At 50.8% G+C, this 22,657-nt stretch overlaps 1 protein-coding gene across 2 annotated transcripts in view; it reads left to right on the top strand.

Moving 5' to 3' along the window:
• The window catches only part of LOC129834850 (WASP homolog-associated protein with actin, membranes and microtubules-like), a 28,818-nt gene extending 8,598 nt beyond the window's left edge, over window positions 1–20,220 (top strand). The window contains exons 3-11 of one of the 2 annotated variants that reach the window (XM_055900177.1): window positions 3,234–3,384; window positions 5,400–5,569; window positions 8,373–8,541; window positions 12,481–12,668; window positions 14,044–14,130; window positions 15,056–15,151; window positions 15,237–15,669; window positions 16,453–16,604; window positions 18,464–20,220. In XM_055900177.1, the coding sequence (XP_055756152.1) occupies window positions 3,234–3,384; window positions 5,400–5,569; window positions 8,373–8,541; window positions 12,481–12,668; window positions 14,044–14,130; window positions 15,056–15,151; window positions 15,237–15,669; window positions 16,453–16,604; window positions 18,464–18,625 (1,608 nt within the window). In that variant the 3' untranslated portion in view covers window positions 18,626–20,220. Of the gene's footprint in view, window positions 1–3,233; window positions 3,385–5,399; window positions 5,570–8,372; window positions 8,542–12,480; window positions 12,669–14,043; window positions 14,131–15,034; window positions 15,152–15,236; window positions 15,670–16,452; window positions 16,605–18,463 lie in introns of both variants that reach the window. The other variant, XM_055900176.1, reaches the window with a different exon arrangement.
• Window positions 20,221–22,657: the final 2,437 nt, after the last annotated feature.

Raw genomic sequence — 22,657 nt, 5'->3', positions numbered from 1 at the left:
ACACACACCCCCCCCCCTTCAGAGACATGAGAGAACTGGCAGGACTCTACAAGATGGAGATACTGGTAGGTGGAGACACACACACACACACACCCCTCCCTTCAGAGACATGAGAGAACTGGCAGGACTCTACAAGATGGAGATACTGGTAGGTGGAGACACACACCCCCCCCCCTCCCTTCAGAGACATGAGAGAACTGGCAGGGCTCTACAAGATGGAGATACTGGTAGGTGGAGACACACACCCCCCCCCCTTCAGAGACATGAGAGAACTGGCAGGACTCTACAAGATGGAGATACTGGTAGGTGGACACACACACACACTACGCAGAAACACACTACGCAGACACACACACTCGTACACACACACTGATTGATTGTAATTTATCGTGACCCAGAGACACTCTGTCTGCTCATGAGTTTTTGATAAAAGGTGGAATACAGCCAGAATCCAACTGCTCTGGTCTCTATCACCAAGCTGAGAATCCAACTGCTCTGGTCTCTATCACCAAGCTGAGAATCCAACTGCTCTGGTCTCTATCACCAAGCTGAGAATCCAACTGCTCTGGTCTCTATCACCAAGCTGAGAATCCAACTGCTCTGGTCTCTATCACCAAGCTGAGAATCCAACTGCTCTGGTCTCTATCACCAAGCTGAGAATCCAACTGCTCTGGTCTCTATCACCAAGCTGAGAATCCAACTGCTCTGGTCTCTATCACCAAGCTGAGAATCCAACTGCTCTGGTCTCTATCACTAAGCTGAGAATCCAACTGCTCTGGCCTCTTTCACCAAGCTGAGAATCCAACTGCTCTGGTCTCTATCACCAAGCTGAGAATCCAACTGCTCTGGTCTCTATCACCAAGCTGAGAATCCAACTGCTCTGGTCTCTATCACCAAGCTAAAAATCCAACTGCTCTGATCTCTGTCACCAAGCTGAGAATCCAACTGCTCTGGTCTCTATCACCAAGCTGAGAATCCAACTGCTCTGGTCTCTATCACCAAGCTGAGAATCCAAAAGCTCTGGTCTCTATCACCAAGCTGAGAATCCAACTGCTCTGGTCTCTATCACCAAGCTGAGAATCCAACTGCTCTGGTCTCTATCACCAAGCTGAGAATCCAACTGCTCTGGTCTCTATCACTAAGCTGAGAATCCAACTGCTCTGGTCTCTATCACCAAGCTGAGAATCCAACTGCTCTGGTCTCTATCACTAAGCTGAGAATCCAACTGCTCTGGTCTCTATCACCAAGCTGAGAATCCAACTGCTCTGGTCTCTATCACCAAGCTGAGAATCCAACTGCTCTGGTCTCAATCACCAAGCTGAGAATCCAACTGCTCTGGTCTCTATCACCAAGCTGAGAATCCAAAAGCTCTGGTCTCTATCACCAAGCTGAGAATCCAACTGCTCTGGTCTCTGTCACCAAGCTGAGAATCCAAAAGCTCTGGTCTCTATCACCAAGTTGAGGTCAAAGCCACAGTTCACTCATTTAGAAGAAAGTGATGCTCTGCCACGTCCACAGAAGTCAAATAACGCTTTGAATTCTATTATCATGTTCATCTCATTTTGTACCCAAATCAAGTCATTTGTGAATACCTCTAATTTCTCTTTTTGAAACGTGAGGGGAAAAGCTGTGTTACATCATGGTGATGAGAGACCTAGACTTTCAGTGGTTTTGTCCTAAACCCTTATATAACATGTATACAAAAGTATGTGGACACCCTTTCAAATTAGTGGATTCGGGTATTGCGGCCACACCCATTGCTGACAGGTGTATAAAATTGAGCATACAGCCATGCAATCTCCATAGACAAACATTGTCAGTAGAAAGGCCTTACTGAAGATCTCAGTGACTTTCAACGTGGCACTGTCATAGGATGTCACCTTTCCAACAAGTCAGTTCGTCAAAGGCCACACAAGCTCACAGAACGGGACCGGTGACCGGGACCGGTGAGTGCTGAAGAGCGTAGCGCGTAATTAATCGTCTGTCCTCGGTTGCAACACTCACTACCAAGTTCCAAACTGCCCCTGGAAGCAACGTCAGCACAATAACTGTTAGTCGGGAGATTCATGAAATGGGTTTCCATGGTCGAGCAGCCGCACACATAAGCCTAAGATCACCATGGGCAATGCCAAGCGTTGGCTGGAGTGGTGTAAAGCTCGCCGCCATTGGACTCTGGAGCAGTGAAAACTCGTTCTCTGGAGTAATGAATCACGCTTCACCATCTGGCAGTCCGATGGACGTATCTGGGTTTGGGGGATGCCAGGAGAACGCTACCTTCCCGAATGCATAGTGCCAACTGTAAAGTTTGGTGGATGAGGAATAATGTTCTGGAGCTGTTTTTTATGGTTTTGGCTAGACCCCTTAGTTCCAGGGAAGGGAAATCTTAACACTACAGCATGCAATGACATTCTAGCAAAATCTTTGGCAAAGCGATTTCCTGCAGCAATGTTCCAACATCTAGTTGAAAGCCTTCCCAGAAGAGTGGAGGCTGTTATAGCGGCAAAGGTGGGGACCAACTCCATATTAATGCCCATGATTTTGGAATGAGATGTTCAAGGAGCAGGTGTCCACATACTTTTGGTCATGTAGTGTATGTCTGTGTCCCTCTTACTGTGTTTTAAACAGGGAGGCCAAATAATTGGTGACTCTGATCAGTCAAAAACACAATTAGTGAAAAGAATATTGGAAAATAATTGGTCTGCCTGTCTAAACGCAGCCCCAGTGTGTCGGGAGGAGGAGCTGGGTCCTAATCCCCCGACGGCGCTGTTCCGATCCCCCGACGGTGCCGTTCCGATCCCCCGACGGCGCCGTTCCCATCCCCCGACGGCGCCGTTCCGATCCCCCGACGGCGCCGTTCCGATCCCCCGACGGCGCCGTTCCGATCCCCCGACGGCGCCGTTCCGATCCCCCGACGGCGCCGTTCCGATCCCCCGACGGCGCCGTTCCGATCCCCCGACGGCGCCGTTCCGATCCCCCGACGGCGCCGTTCCAATCCCCCGACGGCGCCGTTCCAATCCCCCGACGGCGCCGTTCCAATCCCCCGACGGCGCCGTTCCAATCCCCCGACGGCGCCGTTCCAATCCCCCGACGGCGCCGTTCCAATCCCCCCGACGGCGCCGTTCCAATCCCCCCGACGGCGCCGTTCCAATCCCCCGACGGCGCCGTTCCAATCCCCCGACGGCGCTGTTCTAGAATGTAAAGCCTTTCTTCTGTTCTCTCCTGGCCCCTATCAGAAGTCTCTGGATGAGGAGGAGCTGGGTCCTAAGAGGATAGCAGCACTGGAGAGAGAGGCGGAGGAGTGGAGGAGGAGAGGAGAGGATGCAGTCTCCTCCATACAGGACATCACAGTCAGCTACTTCATAGAAACTTCTAAAGCCCTTGGAGGTAGAGAGAGACTGTGTGTATATGAAGCATTAAGAGCCCCCCCTTTAGACCAGCTCTCCAGATCCTCTCAGCTGCCCCCCCCCTTTTAGAGCAGCTCTCCAGGCCCTCTGTTGCCCCCCCCCCCCCCCTTTAGAGCAGCTCTCCAGACCCTCTTTCCCCCCCCTCCTTTAGAGCAGCTCTCCAGACCCTCTGTTGCCCCCCCCCCCCCCTCCTTTAGAGCAGCTCTCCAGACCCTCTGTTGCCCCCCCCTTCCTTTAGAGCAGCTCTCCAGAACCTCTGTTGCCCCCCCCCCCCCCCACCCTTAGAGCAGCCCTCCAGACCCTCTGTTGCCCCCCCTTCCTTTAGAGCAGCTCTCCAGATCCTCTGTTCCCCCCCCCCTTTAGAGCAGCTCTCCAGATCCTCTGTTGCCCCCCCCCCTTCCTTTAGAGCAGCTCTCCAGATCCCCCCCCCCCCCTTTAGAGCAGCTCTCCAGATCCTCTGTTGCCCCCCCCCCCCTTCCTTTAGAGCAGCTCTCCAGATCCTCTGTTGCCCCCCCCCTCCTTTAGAGCAGCTCTCCAGATCCTCTGTTGCCCCCCCCCTTCCTTTAGAGCAGCTCTCCAGATCCTCTGTTGCCCCCCCCTCCTTTAGAGCAGCTCTCCAGATCCTCTGTTGCCCCCCCCCCCCCTTTAGAGCAGCTCTCCAGATCCTCTGTTGCCCCCCCCCCCTTCCTTTAGAGCAGCTCTCCAGAACCTCTGTTGCCCCTCCCCCCCTTTAGAGCAGCTCTCCAGATCCTCTGTTTCCCCCCCCTTTAGAGCAGCTCTCCAGATCCTCTGTTGCCCCCCCCCCCCCCCCCTTTAGAGCAGCTCTCCAGATCCTCTGTTGCCCCCCCCCCCCTTTTAGAGCAGCTCTCCAGATCCTCTGTTGGCCCCCCCCCCCCCCCTTTAGAGCAGCTCTCCAGATCCTCTGTTGCCCCCCCCACCCCCCTTTAAAGCAGCTCTCCAGAACCTCTGTTGGCCCCCCCTTTAGAGCAGCTCTCCAGAACCTCTGTTGCCCCCCCCACCCTTAGAGCAGCTCTCCAGACCCTCTGTTCCCCCCCCCCTTCCTTTAGAGCAGCTCTCCAGAACCTCTGTTGCCCCCCCCTTCCTTTAGAGCAGCTCTCCAGATCCTCTGTTGCCCCCCCCCCTCTTTAGAGCAGCTCTCCAGAACCCCTGTTGCCCCCCCCCCCCTTTTAGAGCAGCTCTCCAGATCCTCTGTTGCCCCCCCCCCCCCCCTTCCTTTAGAGCAGCTCTCCAGAACCTCTGTTGCCCCTCCCCCCCTTTAGAGCAGCTCTCCAGATCCTCTGTTTCCCCCCCCCCCTTTAGAGCAGCTCTCCAGATCCTCTGTTGCCCCCCCCCCCTTTTAGAGCAGCTCTCCAGATCCTCTGTTGGCCCCCCCCCCCCCCCCCTTTAGAGCAGCTCTCCAGATCCTCTGTTGCCCCCCCCCCTTTAGAGCAGCTCTCCAGATCCTGTTTTCCCCCCCCCTTTAGAGCAGCTCTCCAGAACCTCTGTTGCCCCCCCCCCCCCTTTAGAGCAGCTCTCCAGATCCTGTTTCCCCCCCCCCTTTAGAGCAGCTCTCCAGATCCTCTGTTGCCCCCCCCCCCCCTTTAGAGCAGCTCTCCAGATCCTCTGTTGCCCTCCCCCCCCCTTTAGAGCAGCTCTCCAGATCCTCTGTTGCCCTCCCCCCCCCTTTAGAGCAGCTCTCCAGATCCTCTGTTGACCCCCCCCTTTAGAGCAGCTCTCCAGATCCTCTGTTGCCCCCCCCCCCCCCCCTTTTAGAGCAGCTCTCCAGATCCTCTGTTGCCCTCTCGGCCTCTTTTAGAGCAGCTCTCCAGATCCTCTGTTGCCACCCCCCCCCCCCCCCCCCCCCCCCTTTTAGAGCAGCTCTCCAGATCCTCTGTTGCCCCCCCCTTTAGAGCAGCTCTCCAGAACCTCTCAGTTGCATATAGGGGAAACCCTGTGCCAAATGTACCTGTCTGTGTGGCTGATCTGTGTGACCAGGTATGCTGCGTGTGATGGAGGAGGATAAGCGTGGTTTTGGCCAGGCCTCCTGGGCCTCAGCAGCTCCTAGACTGGAGAAGCTGCGTTTCCTGCTGGCTAAAGAGACCCTGCAACACATGAGAGCTACTGAGATGTGTCTACACCGCAAGAAACACACCATCAGAAAGAAGGTACTGTGTGTGTGTCCGTGTTTTAAGAGGCCATTCTCTGGATTGGTATTCCGATCAGATTCCCTGGGGGTGTCTGTAGCTCTGTCTGTAGCGGTGTCTGTAGCTGTGTCTCTGTCTGTAGCTGTGTCTGTAGTTGTGCCTGTGTCTGTAACCGTGTCTGTAACCATGTCTGTAGCGCTGTCTGTAGCTGTGTCTGTATCTCTGTCTGTAGCTGTGTCTCTGTCTGTAGCTCTGTATGTAGCTGTGTCTCGGTCTGTAGCTCTGTCTGTGGTGTTGTCTGTAGCTGTGTCTGTGGTGGTGCCTGTAGCTGTGTCTCTGTCTGTAGCTGTGTATGTAGCGCTGACTGTATCTCTGTCTGTAGCTGTGTCTGTAGCGGTGTCTGTGTCTCTGTAGCTGTGTCTCTGTCTGTAGCTGTGTCTCTGTCTGTAGCTGTGTCTGTGTCTCTCCGGGTCTTTGATCTATAGAGCTGAGTGTGAACAGAGAATTCCCCAGACAGACAGACAGACACCCCTCCAGCTGTATGTCTACGTGTGCCAACTACCAACACCAGTCTGGATTGTGAACATCTCACAACTCTAGGAACAAGAAAATAGCTTCTCAACTTTCAGAACTTTGTTTCTTCATGGAAAAATAGAACCGTTTGATCCATTTCCTGAAAAGTTTCTCTTTTGGAGATCAGAGCTTTTCATCCAACATCGATATGCAGAAACATATTGTCATTGTAAGAAAACCGGTCAAGAGATTTGATCTGTCTAAATATATGGACTTGCTGTCTGGAAGATCTATAGCTAACCCGCATGGTAAAACTGTTGTCCAGTTTATTCTAGATATATTACTGACCCAGTGAGAAGGTGTAACCCAGGCCATGATAAAGTATTGCCTCGGAGGTACTATACTGTGCTGCTCCTCCTCTAGTCAGCCCCTCTCCTAACCAGGTGTGTTTGTTCCTCCTCCAGACTATCCCAGGTGATAACCATCAGTATCTGTATCCAGCCTCTTGTCTGTTTTATCACACACATCATTAGGACTCTGTGTAGTATCCAACACTTCATCCATTTAAAAGGCTCTCCTGACTAGAACAGAAGACACTGTAGATCACTGTGTAATTAGCATTAGCACTGTGGATCACTGTATGATTAGCAGTAGCACTGTAGATCACTGTATGATTTGCATTAGCACTGTGTGATTAGCATTAGCACTGTAGATCACTGTGTGATTAGGAGTAGCACTGTAGATCACTGTATGATTAGCATTAGCACTGTGTGATTAGCATTAGCACTGTAGATCACTGTGTGATTAGCATTAGCACTGTAGATCACTGTGTAATTAGCATTAGCACTGTGGATCACTGTATGATTAGCAGTAGCACTGTAGATCACTGTATGATTAGCATTAGCACTGTGTGATTAGCATTAGCACTGTAGATCTTTGTGTGATTAGCATTAGCACTGTAGATCACTGTGTAATTAGCCTTAGCACTGTGGATCACTGTGTAATTAGCCTTAGCACTGTAGATCACTGTATGATTAGCATTAGCACTGTGTGATTAGCATTAGCACTGTAGATCACTGTGTGATTAGCATTAGCACTGTAGATCACTGTGTAATTAGCATTAGCACTGTGGATCACTGTGTAATTAGCATTCGCACTGTGGATCACTGTATGATTAGCAGTAGCACTGTAGATCACTGTATGATTAGCATTAGCACTGTGGGATTAGCATTAGCACTGTAGATCACTGTGTGATTAGCATTAGCACTGTAGATCACTGTGTAATTAGCCTTAGCACTGTGTAATTAGCCTTAGCACTGTAGATCACTGTGTAATTAGCATCAGCACTGTAGATCACTGTGCAATTAGCATCAGCACTGTAGATCACTGTGTAATTAGCATCAGCACTGTAGATCACTGTGCAATTAGCATCAGCACTGTAGATCACTGTGCAATTAGCATCAGCACTGTAGATCACTGTGTAATTAGCATCAGCACTGTAGATCACTGTGTAATTAGCATCAGCACTGTAGATCACTGTGTAATTAGCCTTAGCACTGTGGATCACTGTGTAATTAGCCTTAGCACTGTAGATCACTGTGTAATTAGCATCAGCACTGTAGATCACTGTGCAATTAGCATCAGCACTGTAGATCACTGTGTAATTAGCATCAGCACTGTAGATCACTGTGTAATTAGCATCAGCACTGTAGATCACTGTGTAATTAGCATCAGCACTGTAGATCACTGTGTAATTAGCCTTAGCACTGTGGATCACTGTGTAATTAGCCTTAGCTCTGAGGATCACTGTGTAATTAGCATCAGCACTGTAGATCACTGTGCAATTAGCATCAGCACTGTAGATCACTGTGCAATTAGCATCAGCACTGTAGATCACTGTGTAATTAGCATCAGCACAGTAGATCACTGTGTAATTAGCTCAGCTCCAGTGAGCCCCTGCCTAAGTCAACCACATAGTATAATATAGTATGTTGTGTTGTGAGTTCTAACAACCATACACTGATATATACCTATATACTGTTCTGTCCTAGACTTATGTAGTGTTATAACCATACTGGAGCTGTTATAACCACAGTGTTCTATATTCTATCCTAGACTTATGTAGTGTTATAACCATACTGGAGCTGTTATAACCATAGTGTACTATATTGTATCCTAGATGGGAGGTCTGTCTGGCCGGGACCAGAGGGGACCAGAGACAGTAGATAACCTAGAGCTTCAGTACTATGTTATGTAGTGTTATAACCATACTGGAGCTGTTATAACCATAGTGTTCTATATTGTATCCTAGATGGGAGGTCTGTCTGGCCGGGACCAGAGGGGACCAGAGACAGTCGATAACCTAGAGCTTCAGTACTATGAGGCTCAGCTAGAACTCTACGATGCCAAGTTTGAGATCCTCAAGAACGAAGAGCTTCTATTGGTTGCTCAGATCGACACCCTGCGACGCCAGATCAAAGGTAGGTTACAGACACACACACACACAGGCTCAGTAAGCACAGATCTATACATTTAGAGTTTTCAAAATGCAATGCAAATTGTTAAAAGTTTAAAAAATGACTAAAGATGTCAGTCTCACAGTCCGACATGTTGACCTCAGGTCTGGTTCTAGAAGAGCAGCATAGCTTCCTCTACTGTCCCTAGATAGATACTTCTGCTCTGCCACTGGATGACAAATAATGTCACACAAGCATATTTTCTGCATGTAAATTCCTTAATTACTGCCCATGGGGAAAATCCTGTTTGTTTCCAAGGGTGTGTGTGTTTCTGTGTCTGCCATCCTTGGCAGGGCTGAGAGTACTTGGCTCTAGAGTCTAGATGTATTTTTATAACATGAGAGAGGAAGGCAGCAACCCCATACCACTTCATTGTTCTTTCCCGATACAAAGAGAGAGAAAGCAACAGAAAGAGGAGGGAGAAAGACAGAGTGGGAGCAAAATAGGGAGAGAGGCGTGCGGGGGAGGGAGAGGGGGAGGGAGAGAAGGAGCGACAGTGGGGGGAGGGAGAGAAGGAGTGTGGGGGGAGGGAGAGAAGGAGCGACAGAGGGGGGAGGGAGAGAAGGAGCGACAGAGGGGGGAGGGAGAGAAGGAGCGACAGAGGGGGGAGGGAGAGAAGGAGCGACAGAGGGGGGAGGGAGAGAAGGAGCGACAGAGGGGGGAGGGAGAGAAGGAGCGACAGTGGGGGGAGGGAGAGAAGGAGCGACAGTGGGGGGAGGGAGAGAAGGAGCGACAGTGGGGGGAGGGAGAGGAGGAGCGACAGTGGGGGGAGGGAGAGGAGGAGCGACAGTGGGGGGAGGGAGAGGAGGAGCGACAGTGGGGGGAGGGAGAGGAGGAGCGACAGTGGGGGGAGGGAGAGGAGGAGCGACAGTGGGGGGAGGGAGAGGAGGAGCGACAGTGGGGGGAGGGAGAGGAGGAGCGACAGTGGGGGGAGGGAGAGGAGGAGCGACAGTGGGGGGAGGGAGAGGAGGAGCGACAGTGGGGGGAGGGAGAGGAGGAGCGACAGTGGGGGGAGGGAGAGGAGGAGCGACAGTGGGGGGAGGGAGAGGAGGAGCGACAGTGGGGGGAGGGAGAGGAGGAGCGACAGTGGGGGGAGGGAGAGGAGGAGCGACAGTGGGGGGAGGGAGAGGAGGAGCGACAGTGGGGGGTGGGAGAGGAGGAGCGACAGTGGGGGGAGGGAGAGGAGGAGCGACAGTGGGGGGAGGGAGAGGAGGAGCGACAGTGGGGGGAGGGAGAGGAGGAGCGACAGTGGGGGGAGGGAGAGGAGGAGCGACAGTGGGGGGAGGGAGAGAAGGAGTGCTGGGGGAGGGAGAGAAGGAGCGACAGTGGGGGGAGGGAGAGAAGGAGCGACAGTGGGGGGAGGGAGAGAAGGAGCGACAGTGGGGGGAGGGAGAGAAGGAGTGTGGGGGGAGGGAGAGAAGGAGCGACAGTGGGGGGAGGGAGAGAAGGAGCGACAGTGGGGGGAGGGAGAGAAGGAGCGACAGTGGGGGGAGGGAGAGAAGGAGTGTGGGGGGAGGGAGAGAAGGAGTGCTGGGGGAGGGAGAGAAGGAGCGACAGTGGGGGGAGGGAGAGAAGGAGCGACAGTGGGGGGAGGGAGAGAAGGAGTGCTGGGGGAGGGAGAGAAGGAGTGTGCGGGGAGGGAGAGAAGGAGTGCTGGGGGAGGGAGAGAAGGAGCGACAGTGGGGGCAGGGAGAGAAGGAGTGCTGGGGGAGGGAGAGAAGGAGCGACAGTGGGGGGAGGGAGAGGAGGAGCGACAGTGGGGGGAGGGAGAGGAGGAGCGACAGTGGGGGGAGGGAGAGGAGGAGCGACAGTGGGGGGAGGGAGAGGAGGAGCGACAGTGGGGGGAGGGAGAGGAGGAGCGACAGTGGGGGGAGGGAGAGGAGGAGCGACAGTGGGGGGAGGGAGAGAAGGAGTGTGGGGGGAGGGAGAGAAGGAGTGCTGGGGGAGGGAGAGAAGGAGCGACAGTGGGGGGAGGGAGAGAAGGAGCGACAGTGGGGGGAGGGAGAGAAGGAGTGTGGGGGGAGGGAGAGAAGGAGCGACAGTGGGGGGAGGGAGAGAAGGAGCGACAGTGGGGGGAGGGAGAGAAGGAGTGTGGGGGGAGGGAGAGAAGGAGCGACAGTGGGGGGAGGGAGAGAAGGAGCGACAGTGGGGGGAGGGAGAGAAGGAGCGACAGTGGGGGGAGGGAGAGAAGGAGCGACAGTGGGGGGAGGGAGAGAAGGAGTGCTGGGGGAGGGAGAGAAGGAGCGACAGTGGGGGGAGGGAGAGAAGGAGCGACAGTGGGGGGAGGGAGAGAAGGAGTGCTGGGGGAGGGAGAGAAGGAGCGACAGTGGGGGCAGGGAGAGAAGGAGTGCTGGGGGAGGGAGAGAAGGAGCGACAGTGGGGGGAGGGAGAGAAGGAGCGACAGTGGGGGGAGGGAGAGAAGGAGTGCTGGGGGAGGGAGAGAAGGAGGGAGAGAAGGAGCGACAGTGGGGGGACAGAGAGAAGGAGCGACAGTGGGGGGAGGGAGAGAAGGAGCGACAGTGGGGGGAGGGAGAGAAGGAGCGACAGTGGGGGGAGGGAGAGAAGGAGTGTGGGGGGAGGGAGAGAAGGAGTGCTGGGGGAGGGAGAGAAGGAGCGACAGTGGGGGGAGGGAGAGAAGGAGCGACAGTGGGGGGAGGGAGAGAAGGAGTGTGGGGGGAGGGAGAGAAGGAGTGCTGGGGGAGGGAGAGAAGGAGCGACAGTGGGGGGAGGGAGAGAAGGAGCGACAGTGGGGGGAGGGAGAGAAGGAGTGCTGGGGGGAGGGAGAGAAGGCGTGCTGGGGGGAGGGAGAGAAGGAGCGACAGTGGGGGGAGGGAGAGAAGGAGCGACAGTGGGGGGAGGGAGAGAAGGAGCGACAGTGGGGGGAGGGAGAGAAGGAGTGTGCGGGGAGGGAGAGAAGGAGTGCTGGGGGAGGGAGAGAAGGAGCGACAGTGGGGGCAGGGAGAGAAGGAGTGCTGGGGGAGGGAGAGAAGGAGCGACAGTGGGGGGAGGGAGAGAAGGAGCGACAGTGGGGGGAGGGAGAGAAGGAGCGACAGTGGGGGGAGGGAGAGAAGGAGCGACAGTGGGGGGAGGGACAGAACAACAGAGGAAGAGGAGATGGGAAGCGACAGATGTCTGCATATCAGATTGTCTACAGAGATTTAGAAGAGTTCTCCGTGGCATCAATGAGAGAACACCTGAGAGAATGTTTCAGAGCTGAAAGAGGTAGTGTATTATGGTGTGTGTTTCAGAGCTGAAAGAGGAGGTGGTGTATTATGGTGTGTGTTTCAGAGCTGAAAGAGGTGGTGTATTATGGTGTGTGTTTCAGAGCTGAAAGAGTGGTGTATTATGGTGTGTGTTTCAGAGCTGAAAGAGGTGGTGTATTATGGTGTGTGTTTCAGAGCTGAAAGAGGTGGTGTATTATGGTGTGTGTTTCAGAGCTGAAAGAGTGGTGTATTATGGTGTGTGTTTCAGAGCTGAAAGAGGAGGTGGTGTATTATGGTGTGTGTGTTTTAGAGCTGAAAGAGGAGGTGGTGTATTATGGTGTGTGTTTCAGAGCTGAAAGAGGAGGTGGTGTATTATGGTGTGTGTTTCAGAGCTGAAAGAGGTGGTGTATTATGGTGTGTGTTTCAGAGCTGAAAGAGGTGGTGTATTATGGTGTGTGTTTCAGAGCTGAAAGAGTGGTGTATTATGGTGTGTGTTTCAGAGCTGAAAGAGGAGGTGGTGTATTATGGTGTGTGTGTTTCAGAGCTGAAAGAGGAGGTTGTGTATTATGGTGTGTGTTTCAGAGCTGAAAGAGGAGGTGTATTATGGTGTGTGTGTTTCAGAGCTGAAAGAGGAGGTGGTGTATTATGGTGTGTGTGTTTCAGAGCTGAAAGAGGACGTGTATTATGGTGTGTGTTTCAGAGCTGAAGGAGGAGGTGGTGTATTATGATGTGTTTGAGGATCCAGAGGAGTTCCACAGCCTATCACAGACAGCTGCACCTTTAGACCCCGTCCACTCACCTGTCAATCACCTGGGGCGACGCCTACAGCAGCTGGAAGCCAAGAGAGGGAACATCAGTGCACGACGCGCATACCTCCGCAACAAGAAGGTACCAGGGGGGGTGTGTGTGTGTTAACCTACCTCCACAACAAGAAGGTACCAGGGGGGGTGTGTGTGTGTTAACCTACCTCCACAACAAGAAGGTACCAGTTGGTGTGTGTGTTAACCTACCTCCACAACAAGAAGGTACCAGGGGGTGTGTGTGTTAACCTACCTCCACAATAACAAGGTACCAGGGGGTGTGTGTGTTAACCTACCTCCACAATAAGAAGATACCAGGGGGTATGTGTGTTAACCTACCTCCACAACAAGAAGGTACCAGGGGGTGTGTGTTAACCTACCTCCACAACAAGAAGGTACCAGGGGGTGTGTGTGTTAACCTACCTCCACAATAAGAAGGTACCAGGGGGTGTGTGTGTTAACCTACCTCCACAACAAGAAGGTACCAGTTGGTGTGTGTGTTAACCTACCTCCACAACAAGAAGGTACCAGGGGGTGTGTGTGTTAACCTACCTCCACAATAACAAGGTACCAGGGGGTGTGTGTGTTAACCTACCTCCACAATAAGAAGATACCAGGGGGTATGTGTGTTAACCTACCTCCACAACAAGAAGGTACCAGGGGGTGTGTGTGTTAACCTACCTCCACAACAAGAAGGTACCAGGGGGTGTGTGTGTTAACCTACCTCCACAATAAGAAGGTACCAGGGGGTGTGTGTGTTAACCTACCTCCACAATAAGAAGGTACCAGGGGTGTGTGTTAACCTACCTCCACAATAAGAAGGTACCAGGGGGTGTGTGTGTTAACCTACCTCCACAATAAGAAGGTACCAGGGGTGTGTGTTAACCTACCTCCACAATAAGAAGGTACCAGGGGGTGTGTGTGTTAACCTACCTCCACAATAAGAAGGTACCATGGGGTGTGTGTGTTAACCTACCTCCACAACAAGAAGGTACCAGGGGGTGTGTGTGTTAACCTACCTCCACAATAACAAGGTACCAGGGGGTGTGTGTGTTAACCTACCTCCACAATAAGAAGGTACCAGGGGGTGTGTGTGTTAACCTACCTCCACAACAAGAAGGTACCAGGGGGTGTGTGTTAACCTACCTCCACAATAAGAAGGTACCAGGGGGTGTGTGTGTTAACCTACCTCCACAATAAGAAGGTACCAGGGGGTGTGCCCCTTCCTGACAAACCTGTATTAAAGTTCCTCCTAAACATTTAGACTGTTCTAACTTAACGCCTCATGTGTGCAACGTGGTGTCGTAATGTGTGTTGTGTGTAACGTGGTGTCTGTGTGTAACGTGGTGTCTGTGTGCAACGTGGTGTCTGTGTGTAACGTGGTGTCTGTGTGTAACGTGGTGTCTGTGTGCAACGTGGTGTCGTAATGTGTGTTGTGTGTAACATGGTGTGTGGTGTTACAGGATCAGTGTGTGGAGGCTAACGAGCAGAAGCACCGTGCGGCCCAGCACAGCTCCACTCACTTTACCCAGCACCACGGAGTAGCCCTGGTGAGTTACCATGACAACACGCACCACGGAGTAGCCCTGGTGAGTTACCATGACAACACGCACCACGGAGTAGCCCTGGTGAGTTACCATGACAACACGCACACACGCTCTTAAAGGATCCCTTTACCCAGCACCACGGAGTAGCCCTGGTGAGTTACCATGACAACACGCACACACGCTCTTAAAGGATCCCTTTACCCAGCACCACGGAGTAGCCCTGGTGAGTTACCATGACAACACGCACACACGCTCTTAAAGGATCCCTTTACCCAGCACCACGGAGTAGCCCTGGTGAGTTACCATGACAACACGCACACACGCTCTTAAAGGATCCCTTTACCCAGCACCACGGAGTAGCCCCGGTGAGTTACCATGACAACACGCACACACGCTCTTAAAGGATCCCTTTACCCAGCACCACGGAGTAGCCCTGGTGAGTTACCATGACAACACGCACACATGCTCTTAAAGGATCCCTTTACCCAGCACCCCGGAGTAGCCCTGGTGAGTTACCATGACAACACGCACACACGCTCTTAAAGGATCCCTTTACCCAGCACCACGGAGTAGCCCTGGTGAGTTACCATGACAACACGCACACACGCTCTTAAAGGATCCCTTTACCCAGCACCACGGAGTAGCCCTGGTGAGTTACCATGACAACACGCACACACGCTCTTAAAGGATCCCTTTACCCAGCACCACGGAGTAGCCCTGGTGAGTTACCATAGTAACGAGGGCAAACCCACCCACGGAAACACCCACACTGGAGACCCCATCCTCAGTTTACATGATCTCTCTCTCTCTCTGTCTCTCTCTCTCTCCCTCTCTGTTTCTGTCTCTTCTATAGCTACCTAAAATGTTCCTAAAGCAGTGGGGGAACTATCTCAGTTGATTCCACCAGTCTTGTCTTATTTCCCTGCAGAAGAGAGAGAAGAGGAGAGAGGAGGAAGAGAGGAGGAAGGTGTGGATGGACCAGGAGAGAGAGAGAACCCTGAGCAGACTACGCTCCTTCAGAGAGGTAAGCAGTCATCAGATCTGCTCTCCTGGACGGAGGGAGGACAGGAAGGATGTGTTGCTGAAGGGTTGTCCTGTCTTTCCTGTAGAAACGACAGGGAAGTTACGTCCTGAAGACTCCACGATCCAAGATGGCTGCCAGGGAGCCGCAGTGTTCCGACCTCTCCCAGCCTCTGTCAATCATTAGCGTCGGCCCCTCCCCTTCATCTAATGGCGCCGCCCCCAGAAAGACCCCCAGGAAACTCAAACCTAAAGACATCCCCGTCCAAATCTTCACTCCTCCTCTCCCTTCTCCTTCGCCTCTGTCAACTACACCTCCCACTACAGCTGTACCCCCACCTCAGACCTCCTCTCCTCCTCCCCCTCCTCCTCCTCCTCCCCTACCCCCACCTCCTCCCCCTCCACCCCTCCCTGCCCTCACCCCCTCCTCCTGTAAGACAGAGGTAGGGGACTCCCCCATGCCTCTCAGTGAGAGAGAGGCCGCTCCCTTCCCTGCCAAAACGACCCTGAAACAGAACCTAGGTGAGAATGATCCACCTTCCAATGACAGTCTGTTTCTGATGCAGTAGCTACTTGTCCTGGCTCATTATTTCTCCTACTGTTTGTTTCTGATGCAGTAGCTACTTGTCCTGGCTCATTATTTCTCCTACTGTTTGTTTCTGATGCAGTAGCTACTTGTCCTGGCTTATTATTTCTCCTACTGTTTGTTTCTGATGCAGTAGCTACTTGTCCTTGCTCATTATTTCTCCTACTGTTTGTTTCTGATGCAGTAGCTACTTGTCCTGGCTCATTATTTCTCCTACTGTTTGTTTCTGATGCAGTAGCTACTTGTCCTGGCTCATTATTTCTCCTACTGTTTGTTTCTGATGCAGTAGCTACTTGTCCTGGCTCATTATTTCTCCTACTGTTTGTTTCTGATGCAGTAGCTACTTGTCCTGGCTCATTATTTCTCCTACTGTGGTGAAAAGTGAAACTCTCTGTCTTCTACAAGTTTCACAAGCACCTTGTGACAGCTCTCTTGACAGCTTCTACTCTCTTTCCGTATCTGCCCTCTCTCGTTTCTCTCTCTCCCACCTTTCTTTCCCTGCTTCTTCTCCATCTCTCTCGCTCTCTCTTTCCTTTCTTTCCCTGCTTCTTCTCCGTCCCTCTCTCTCTCTCCTTTCTTTCCCTGCTTCTTCTCCATCCCTCTCTCTCCTTTCTTTCCCTGCTTCTTCTCCATCTCTCTCGCTCTCTCTCTCCTTTCTTTCCCTGCTTCTTCTCCATCCCTCTCTCCCACCTTTCTTCCCCTGCTTCTTCTCCCTCCAGGTTCTATGGACGAGGTGTTAGCATCATTACAGCGTGGTCAGGTCAGGCTGCGTCGTGTCCAGCCCCCTCCTGGTCCCGGCCTGGCGCCCTCCGGTGGTGACCTCAGGGATAACATAATGTCTGCCATCAGACTCGGGGTCAAACTACGCAAGGTCAGCATCAGGCATCACATCACATCAATGACAATGTGCAGAAGTTAGCCATGAAGCTATGTTACATCACATTAATGACAATGTGCAGAAGTTAGCCATGAAGCTATGTTACATCACATTAATGACAATGTGCAGGAGTTAGCCATGAAGCTATGTTACTTCACATTAATGACAATGTGCAGGAGATAGCCATGAAGCTATGTTACATCACATTAATGACAATGTGCAGGAGTTAGCCATGAAGCTATGTTACATCACATTAATGACAATGTGCAGGAGATAGCCATGAAGCTATGTTACATCACATTAATGACAATGTGCAGGAGTTAGCCATGAAGCTATGTTACATCACATTAATGACAATGTGCAGGAGATAGCCATGAAGCTATGTTACATCACATTAATGACAATGTGCAGGAGTTAGCCATGAAGCTATGTTACATCACATTAATGACAATGTGCAGGAGTTAGCCATGAAGCTACATAATGGCTCAATAAGTGACTTAAAAAAATATATGGCATAATTCATTGTTCAAGTTGAACTTTCTTGATGAGCCAGAAAATAAAGTTATTTCTGAATGTTTATCAAAGTGACCTGCTCTGTGTCCACCACAACCCTCTACATGACTTCTATAGGAACCCCTCTGGACCGATTACACCCCCTGCTACATGACTTCTATAGGAACCCCTCTGGACCGATTACACCCCCTGCTACATGACTTCTATAGGAACCCCTCTGGACCGATTACACCCCCTGCTACATGATTTCTATAGGAACCCCTCTGGACCAATTACACCCCCTGCTACATTACTTCTGTAGGAACCCCTCTGGACTGATTACACCCCCTGCTACATGACTTCTATAGGAACCCCTCTGGACCGATTACACCCCCTCTACATGACTTCTATAGGAACCCCTCTGGACCGATTACACCCCCTGCTACATGACTTCTATAGGAACCCCTCTGGACCGATTACACCCCCTGCTACATGACTTCTATAGGAACCCCTCTGGACCGATTACACCCCCTGCTACATGACTTCTATAGGAACCCCTCTGGACCGATTACACCCCCTGCTACATGACTTCTATAGGAACCCCTCTGGACCGATTACACCCCCTGCTACATGACTTCTATAGGAACCCTTCTGGACCGATTACACCCCCTGCTACATGACTTCTATAGGAACCCCTCTGGACCGATTACACCCCCTGCTACATGACTTCTATAGGAACCCCTCTGGACCGATTACACCCCCTGCTACATGACTTCTATAGGAACCCCTCTGGACCGATTACACCCCCTGCTACATGACTTCTATAGGAACCCCTCTGGACCGATTACACCCCCTGCTACATGCCTTCTATAGGAACCCCTCTGGACCGATTACACCCCCTGCTACATGACTTCTATAGGAACCCCTCTGGACCGATTACACCCCCTGCTACATGACTTCTATAGGAACCCCTCTGGATAGCTACTGACCCTGGAACTGACCCTGTATATAGCTACTGACCCTGGAACTGACCCTGTATATAGCTACTGACCCTGGAACTGACCCTGTATATAGCTACTGACCCTGTATATAACTACTGACTCTGGAACTGATCCTGTATATAGCTACTGACCCTGGATATAGCTACTGACCCTGGAACTGTCCCTGGATATAGCTACTTGTGTTTGTTATTTGTCTTTATTCATGTTTTGGATTTCTACTGATATTAATTACGGCATTGTAGAGAAAGAGAGGAATTTCACTGTAGAAGTGCACGTGACAAACACTTGAAACGATGGGAAGCCCTCTGGACCGATTCCACTGGCTAACTAGATGACCCTGCTTTGTGATGTTCCCTCCAGGTGGTCCCAGCGGTGCCCCTGCCCCAGGACAGTAGGGACACAGATCTACAGAAGAGCATCAAGGCAGCCATGCAGAGGATGAAGAAGGTCTCCTCCGACTCGGATGATGAAGATGAGGAGAGAGGAGAGGACAACACGCCCTCCGCTGAGTGGGACAGCTGAGAGAGGAGACGTATCCACGGAGACAGACAGACACTCGGGACGCGCATGGACACATCCATAAAACCTACGTATAGGCACACACACACACACACACACAGACACACACAGACACACACAGACACACACAGACACACACAGACACACACACACACACACACACACACACACACACACACACACCACACACCACACAAAACATTGACTAATCAATAGGTTAACCACGTTGCCAATGGTTTAGTTGTGTGATTTATGCAGGTTTTCTGTTTTGATGTAAGACGTGACCCATAGAGAAGAGATGGTTTCTCAAACACCCTGAAGAGGTTTAACTAAAGCACTGTGCCCACATATCCTCCACCTGTTACCAGGGTTCAAGGCTACGGCCTCCTTTTCACTCAGCTTTGAAACTAGCTGTTATCTTGCTAAAAAAAAAGCTCCCACCGATTCCAGATATTTCATGAATTCTTGTTTGTACGCTTGTCTAGTCTTCCGTTTGCAAACTAGCCTGAGGACTTGACATTGAAGTATTGTCCAGCTGCTTTACAGAGAGAGAGAGAGTGGCAGATCTAGGATGAAATAGATTCTGTGTCTATGGTTGCAGGCCCATGTAGCGTGGTCAAATCAAGTCTTATTTGTCATATGTCGCCGAATACAACAGGTGTAGACCTTTTACCGTGTAATGCTTACTGTAACTGTGTCAGGATATTCAGTTTGTCTTCGTATTACACTACGTCTTCCTACTATATCTCCCCTGAGGGTTTTGTCTAGTGCCAGTTGGAACTGGTGTCAGCCCTGCATAGCATAACTGACAAACTATTGAAGGTGAAATCATTTATTTTATCGTTTTTTTTTTTGTTTCTGCTTCATGATTTTATCTCCGGATGAAAATGAGCTTGTTTTGCCAACTCCAGCACATTTACTTTGATGAGGAAACGGAAATGTTGATGACTGTGCACTCTGTTTCTGTGTCCTACAATGCCATATTAATCGCCATGACGATATAATAACCCTTTAACTATGACCTCTGCCCTTCATGAATGAATGAACAGAATAGAGCTTTACCCAGTTTACCGCTTCCCACCACGAACTAAAACAGTAGGATGAAGTTGACCCCGTAGGTACAGTTCTAGGATCAGCCTCCTCTCCCCCAATCCCAACCTTAACCATTAGGGGGAATAATCTAAAACTGGCCTTGGGTCAGTGTCTAGGGGGCAACTTCACCCTTGTGATCATGTTCTCTATTGGTTTTGATGCTACGCTATTACATTGCACTTGATTTGACCGGATTGTCATGGAGACACAAAAGGCCGTGTTCCAGAATGCCTGCAAAGCAGAAGCTTTTAGACAAATGAACCAATGATTGAATATGTAAGATTTGGTGCGAGACTGCATTGTAGGTGGCCTGGAACATGGCCAAATGTATGAACGAGCGCCAGTGCACTGATTTAATATTTTTTTTGCAAACTGTCAAACCCAGTTTCCATTCGACTGTTAAGTGTTATTTTAAAGTGAGAACATTGTGAAATTATGCTCAAGTGCCTTGGGGACTGTAAGTTATTATGAGCTGTCATTCACCAATAAACTGTTGTTGAATAAGGTTTCTGTCATATACTTTTACAACTGTTATGTCCGGGAAACACACTAATAATTGATCGTTCCAAATCATTACTGTGATGTGGGGAGGAAGGTTAGTGTTAGGACATAGACAAACACACTATCCAGGATACACTCCATCCCCCAGGGGGCAGCAGCAACGTTGTCCAGATGCTGAGCCTGGTTGATAAGGAGACCGGTGCTGACAATTAGTGTGATTGTCAGTTCTGGAGAGAGGAGGCCAGAAGCCTCCGATCTGGGCTTTGTTAGCAAGGTTTAGATTCAATCAGATCACGCGTTAACTGGGGGTGTTGGAGCCGTCAAATCGGTGAGCAGCTGCGTTAAAATATCATCCTAATGGAGGTGTAGATTACATCTGTCATCCTAATGGAGGAGTAGATTACATCTGTCATCCTAATGGAGGAGTAGATTACATCTGTCATCCTAATGGAGGTGTAGATTACATCTATCATCCTAATGGAGGAGTAGATTACATCTATCATCCTAATGGAGGAGTAGATTACATCTGTCATCCTAATGGAGGTGTAGATTACATCTATCATCCTAATGGAGGAGTAGATTACATCTGTCATCCTAATGGAGGTGTAGATTACATCTGTCATCCTAATGGAGGTGTAGATTACATCTGTCATCCTAATGGAGGTGTAGATTACATCTGTCATCCTAATGGAGGTGTAGATTACATCTGTCATCCTAATGGAGGTTGTAAATCGCTCTGGATAAGAGCGTCTGCTAAATGACTTAAATGTAATGTAAATGTGTAGATTACATCTGTCATCCTAATGGAGGTGTAGATTACGTCTGTCATCCAGTAGAGGTGTAGATTACATCTATCATCCTAATGGAGGAGTAGATTACATCTGTCATCCTAATGGAGGTGTAGATTACATCTATCATCCTAATGGAGGTGTAGATTACATCTGTCATCCTAATGGAGAAGTAGATTACATCTATCATCCTAATGGAGGAGTAGATTACATCTGTCATCCTAATGGAGGAGTAGATTACATCTGTCATCCTAATGGAGGTGTAGATTACATCTGTCATCCATCATCCTAATGGAGAAGTAGATTACATCTGTCATCCTAATGGATGAGTAGATTACATCTATCTTCCTAATGGAGGTGTAGATTACATCTGTCATCCTAATGGAGAAGTAGATTACATCTATCATCCTAATGGAGGAGTAGATTACATCTGTCATCCTAATGGAGGTGTAGATTACATCTGTCATCCTAATGGAGGTGTAGATTACATCTGTCATCCTAATGGAGGTGTAGATTACATCTATCATCCTAATGGAGGTGTAGATTACATCTGTCATCCTAATGGAGGTGTAGATTACATCTGTCATCCTAATGGAGGTGTAGATTACGTCTGTCATCCAGTAGAGGTGTAGATTACATCTATCATCCTAATGGAGGAGTAGATTACATCTATCATCCTAATGGAGAAGTAGATTACATCTATCATCCTAATGGAGGTGTAGATTACGTCTGTCATCCTAATGGAGAAGTAGATTACATCTGTCATCCTAATGGAGGAGTAGATTACATCTATCATCCTAATGCAATCCTAATACAGCCCTTAACCTCTTTAGTTGGGCCTTTTGGAGTTTTGGTTTTTGTTTATATATTGGTCATCATTTTGAACTAATCTTCTTGGACTAGTCTCCCTGGACCGAGGTGAGGTGAGGTTTCTGTCTCCCTGGACCATGGAGAGGTGAGGTTTCTGTTTCCCTGGACCATGGAGAGGTGAGGTTGCTGTCTCCCTGGACCAAGGTGAGGTGAAGTGCTGTCTCCCTGGATCAAGGTGAGGTGAGGTTGCTGTCTCCTTGGACCAAGGTGAGGTTGCTGTCTCCCTGGACCAAGGTGAGGTTGCTGTCTCCCTGGACCAAGGTGAGGTTGCTGTCTCCCTGGACCAAGGTGAGGTTGCTGTCTCCCTGGACCAAGGTGAGGTTGCTGTCTCCCTGGACCAAGGTGAGGTTGCTGTCTCCCTGGACCAAGGTGAGGTTGCTGTCTCCCTGGACCAAGGTGAGGTTGCTGTCTCCCTGGACCAAGGAGAGGTTGCTGTCTCCCTGGACCAAGGTGAGGTTGCTGTCTCCCTGGACCAAGGTGAGGTTGCTGTCTCCCTGGACCAAGGTGAGGTGAGGTTGCTGTCTCCCTGGACCAAGGTGAGGTGAGGTTGCTGTCTCCCTGGACCAAGGTGAGGTGAGGTTGCTGTCTCCCTGGACCAAGGTGAGGTGAGGTTGCTGTCTCCTTGGACCAAGGTGAGGTGAGGTTGCTGTCTCCTTGGACCAAGGTGAGGTGAGGTTGCTGTCTCCCTGGACCAAGGCGAGGTTGCTGTCTCCCTGGACCAAGGTGAGGTGAGGTTGCTGTCTCCTTGGATCAAGGTGAGGTGAGGTTGCTGTCTCCCTGGACC

Source organism: Salvelinus fontinalis, chromosome 35 (assembly GCF_029448725.1).
Source record: "Salvelinus fontinalis isolate EN_2023a chromosome 35, ASM2944872v1, whole genome shotgun sequence".
Lineage (NCBI taxonomy): Eukaryota > Metazoa > Chordata > Actinopteri > Salmoniformes > Salmonidae > Salvelinus > Salvelinus fontinalis.
This window is presented reverse-complemented; position numbering and strand designations above follow the sequence as displayed.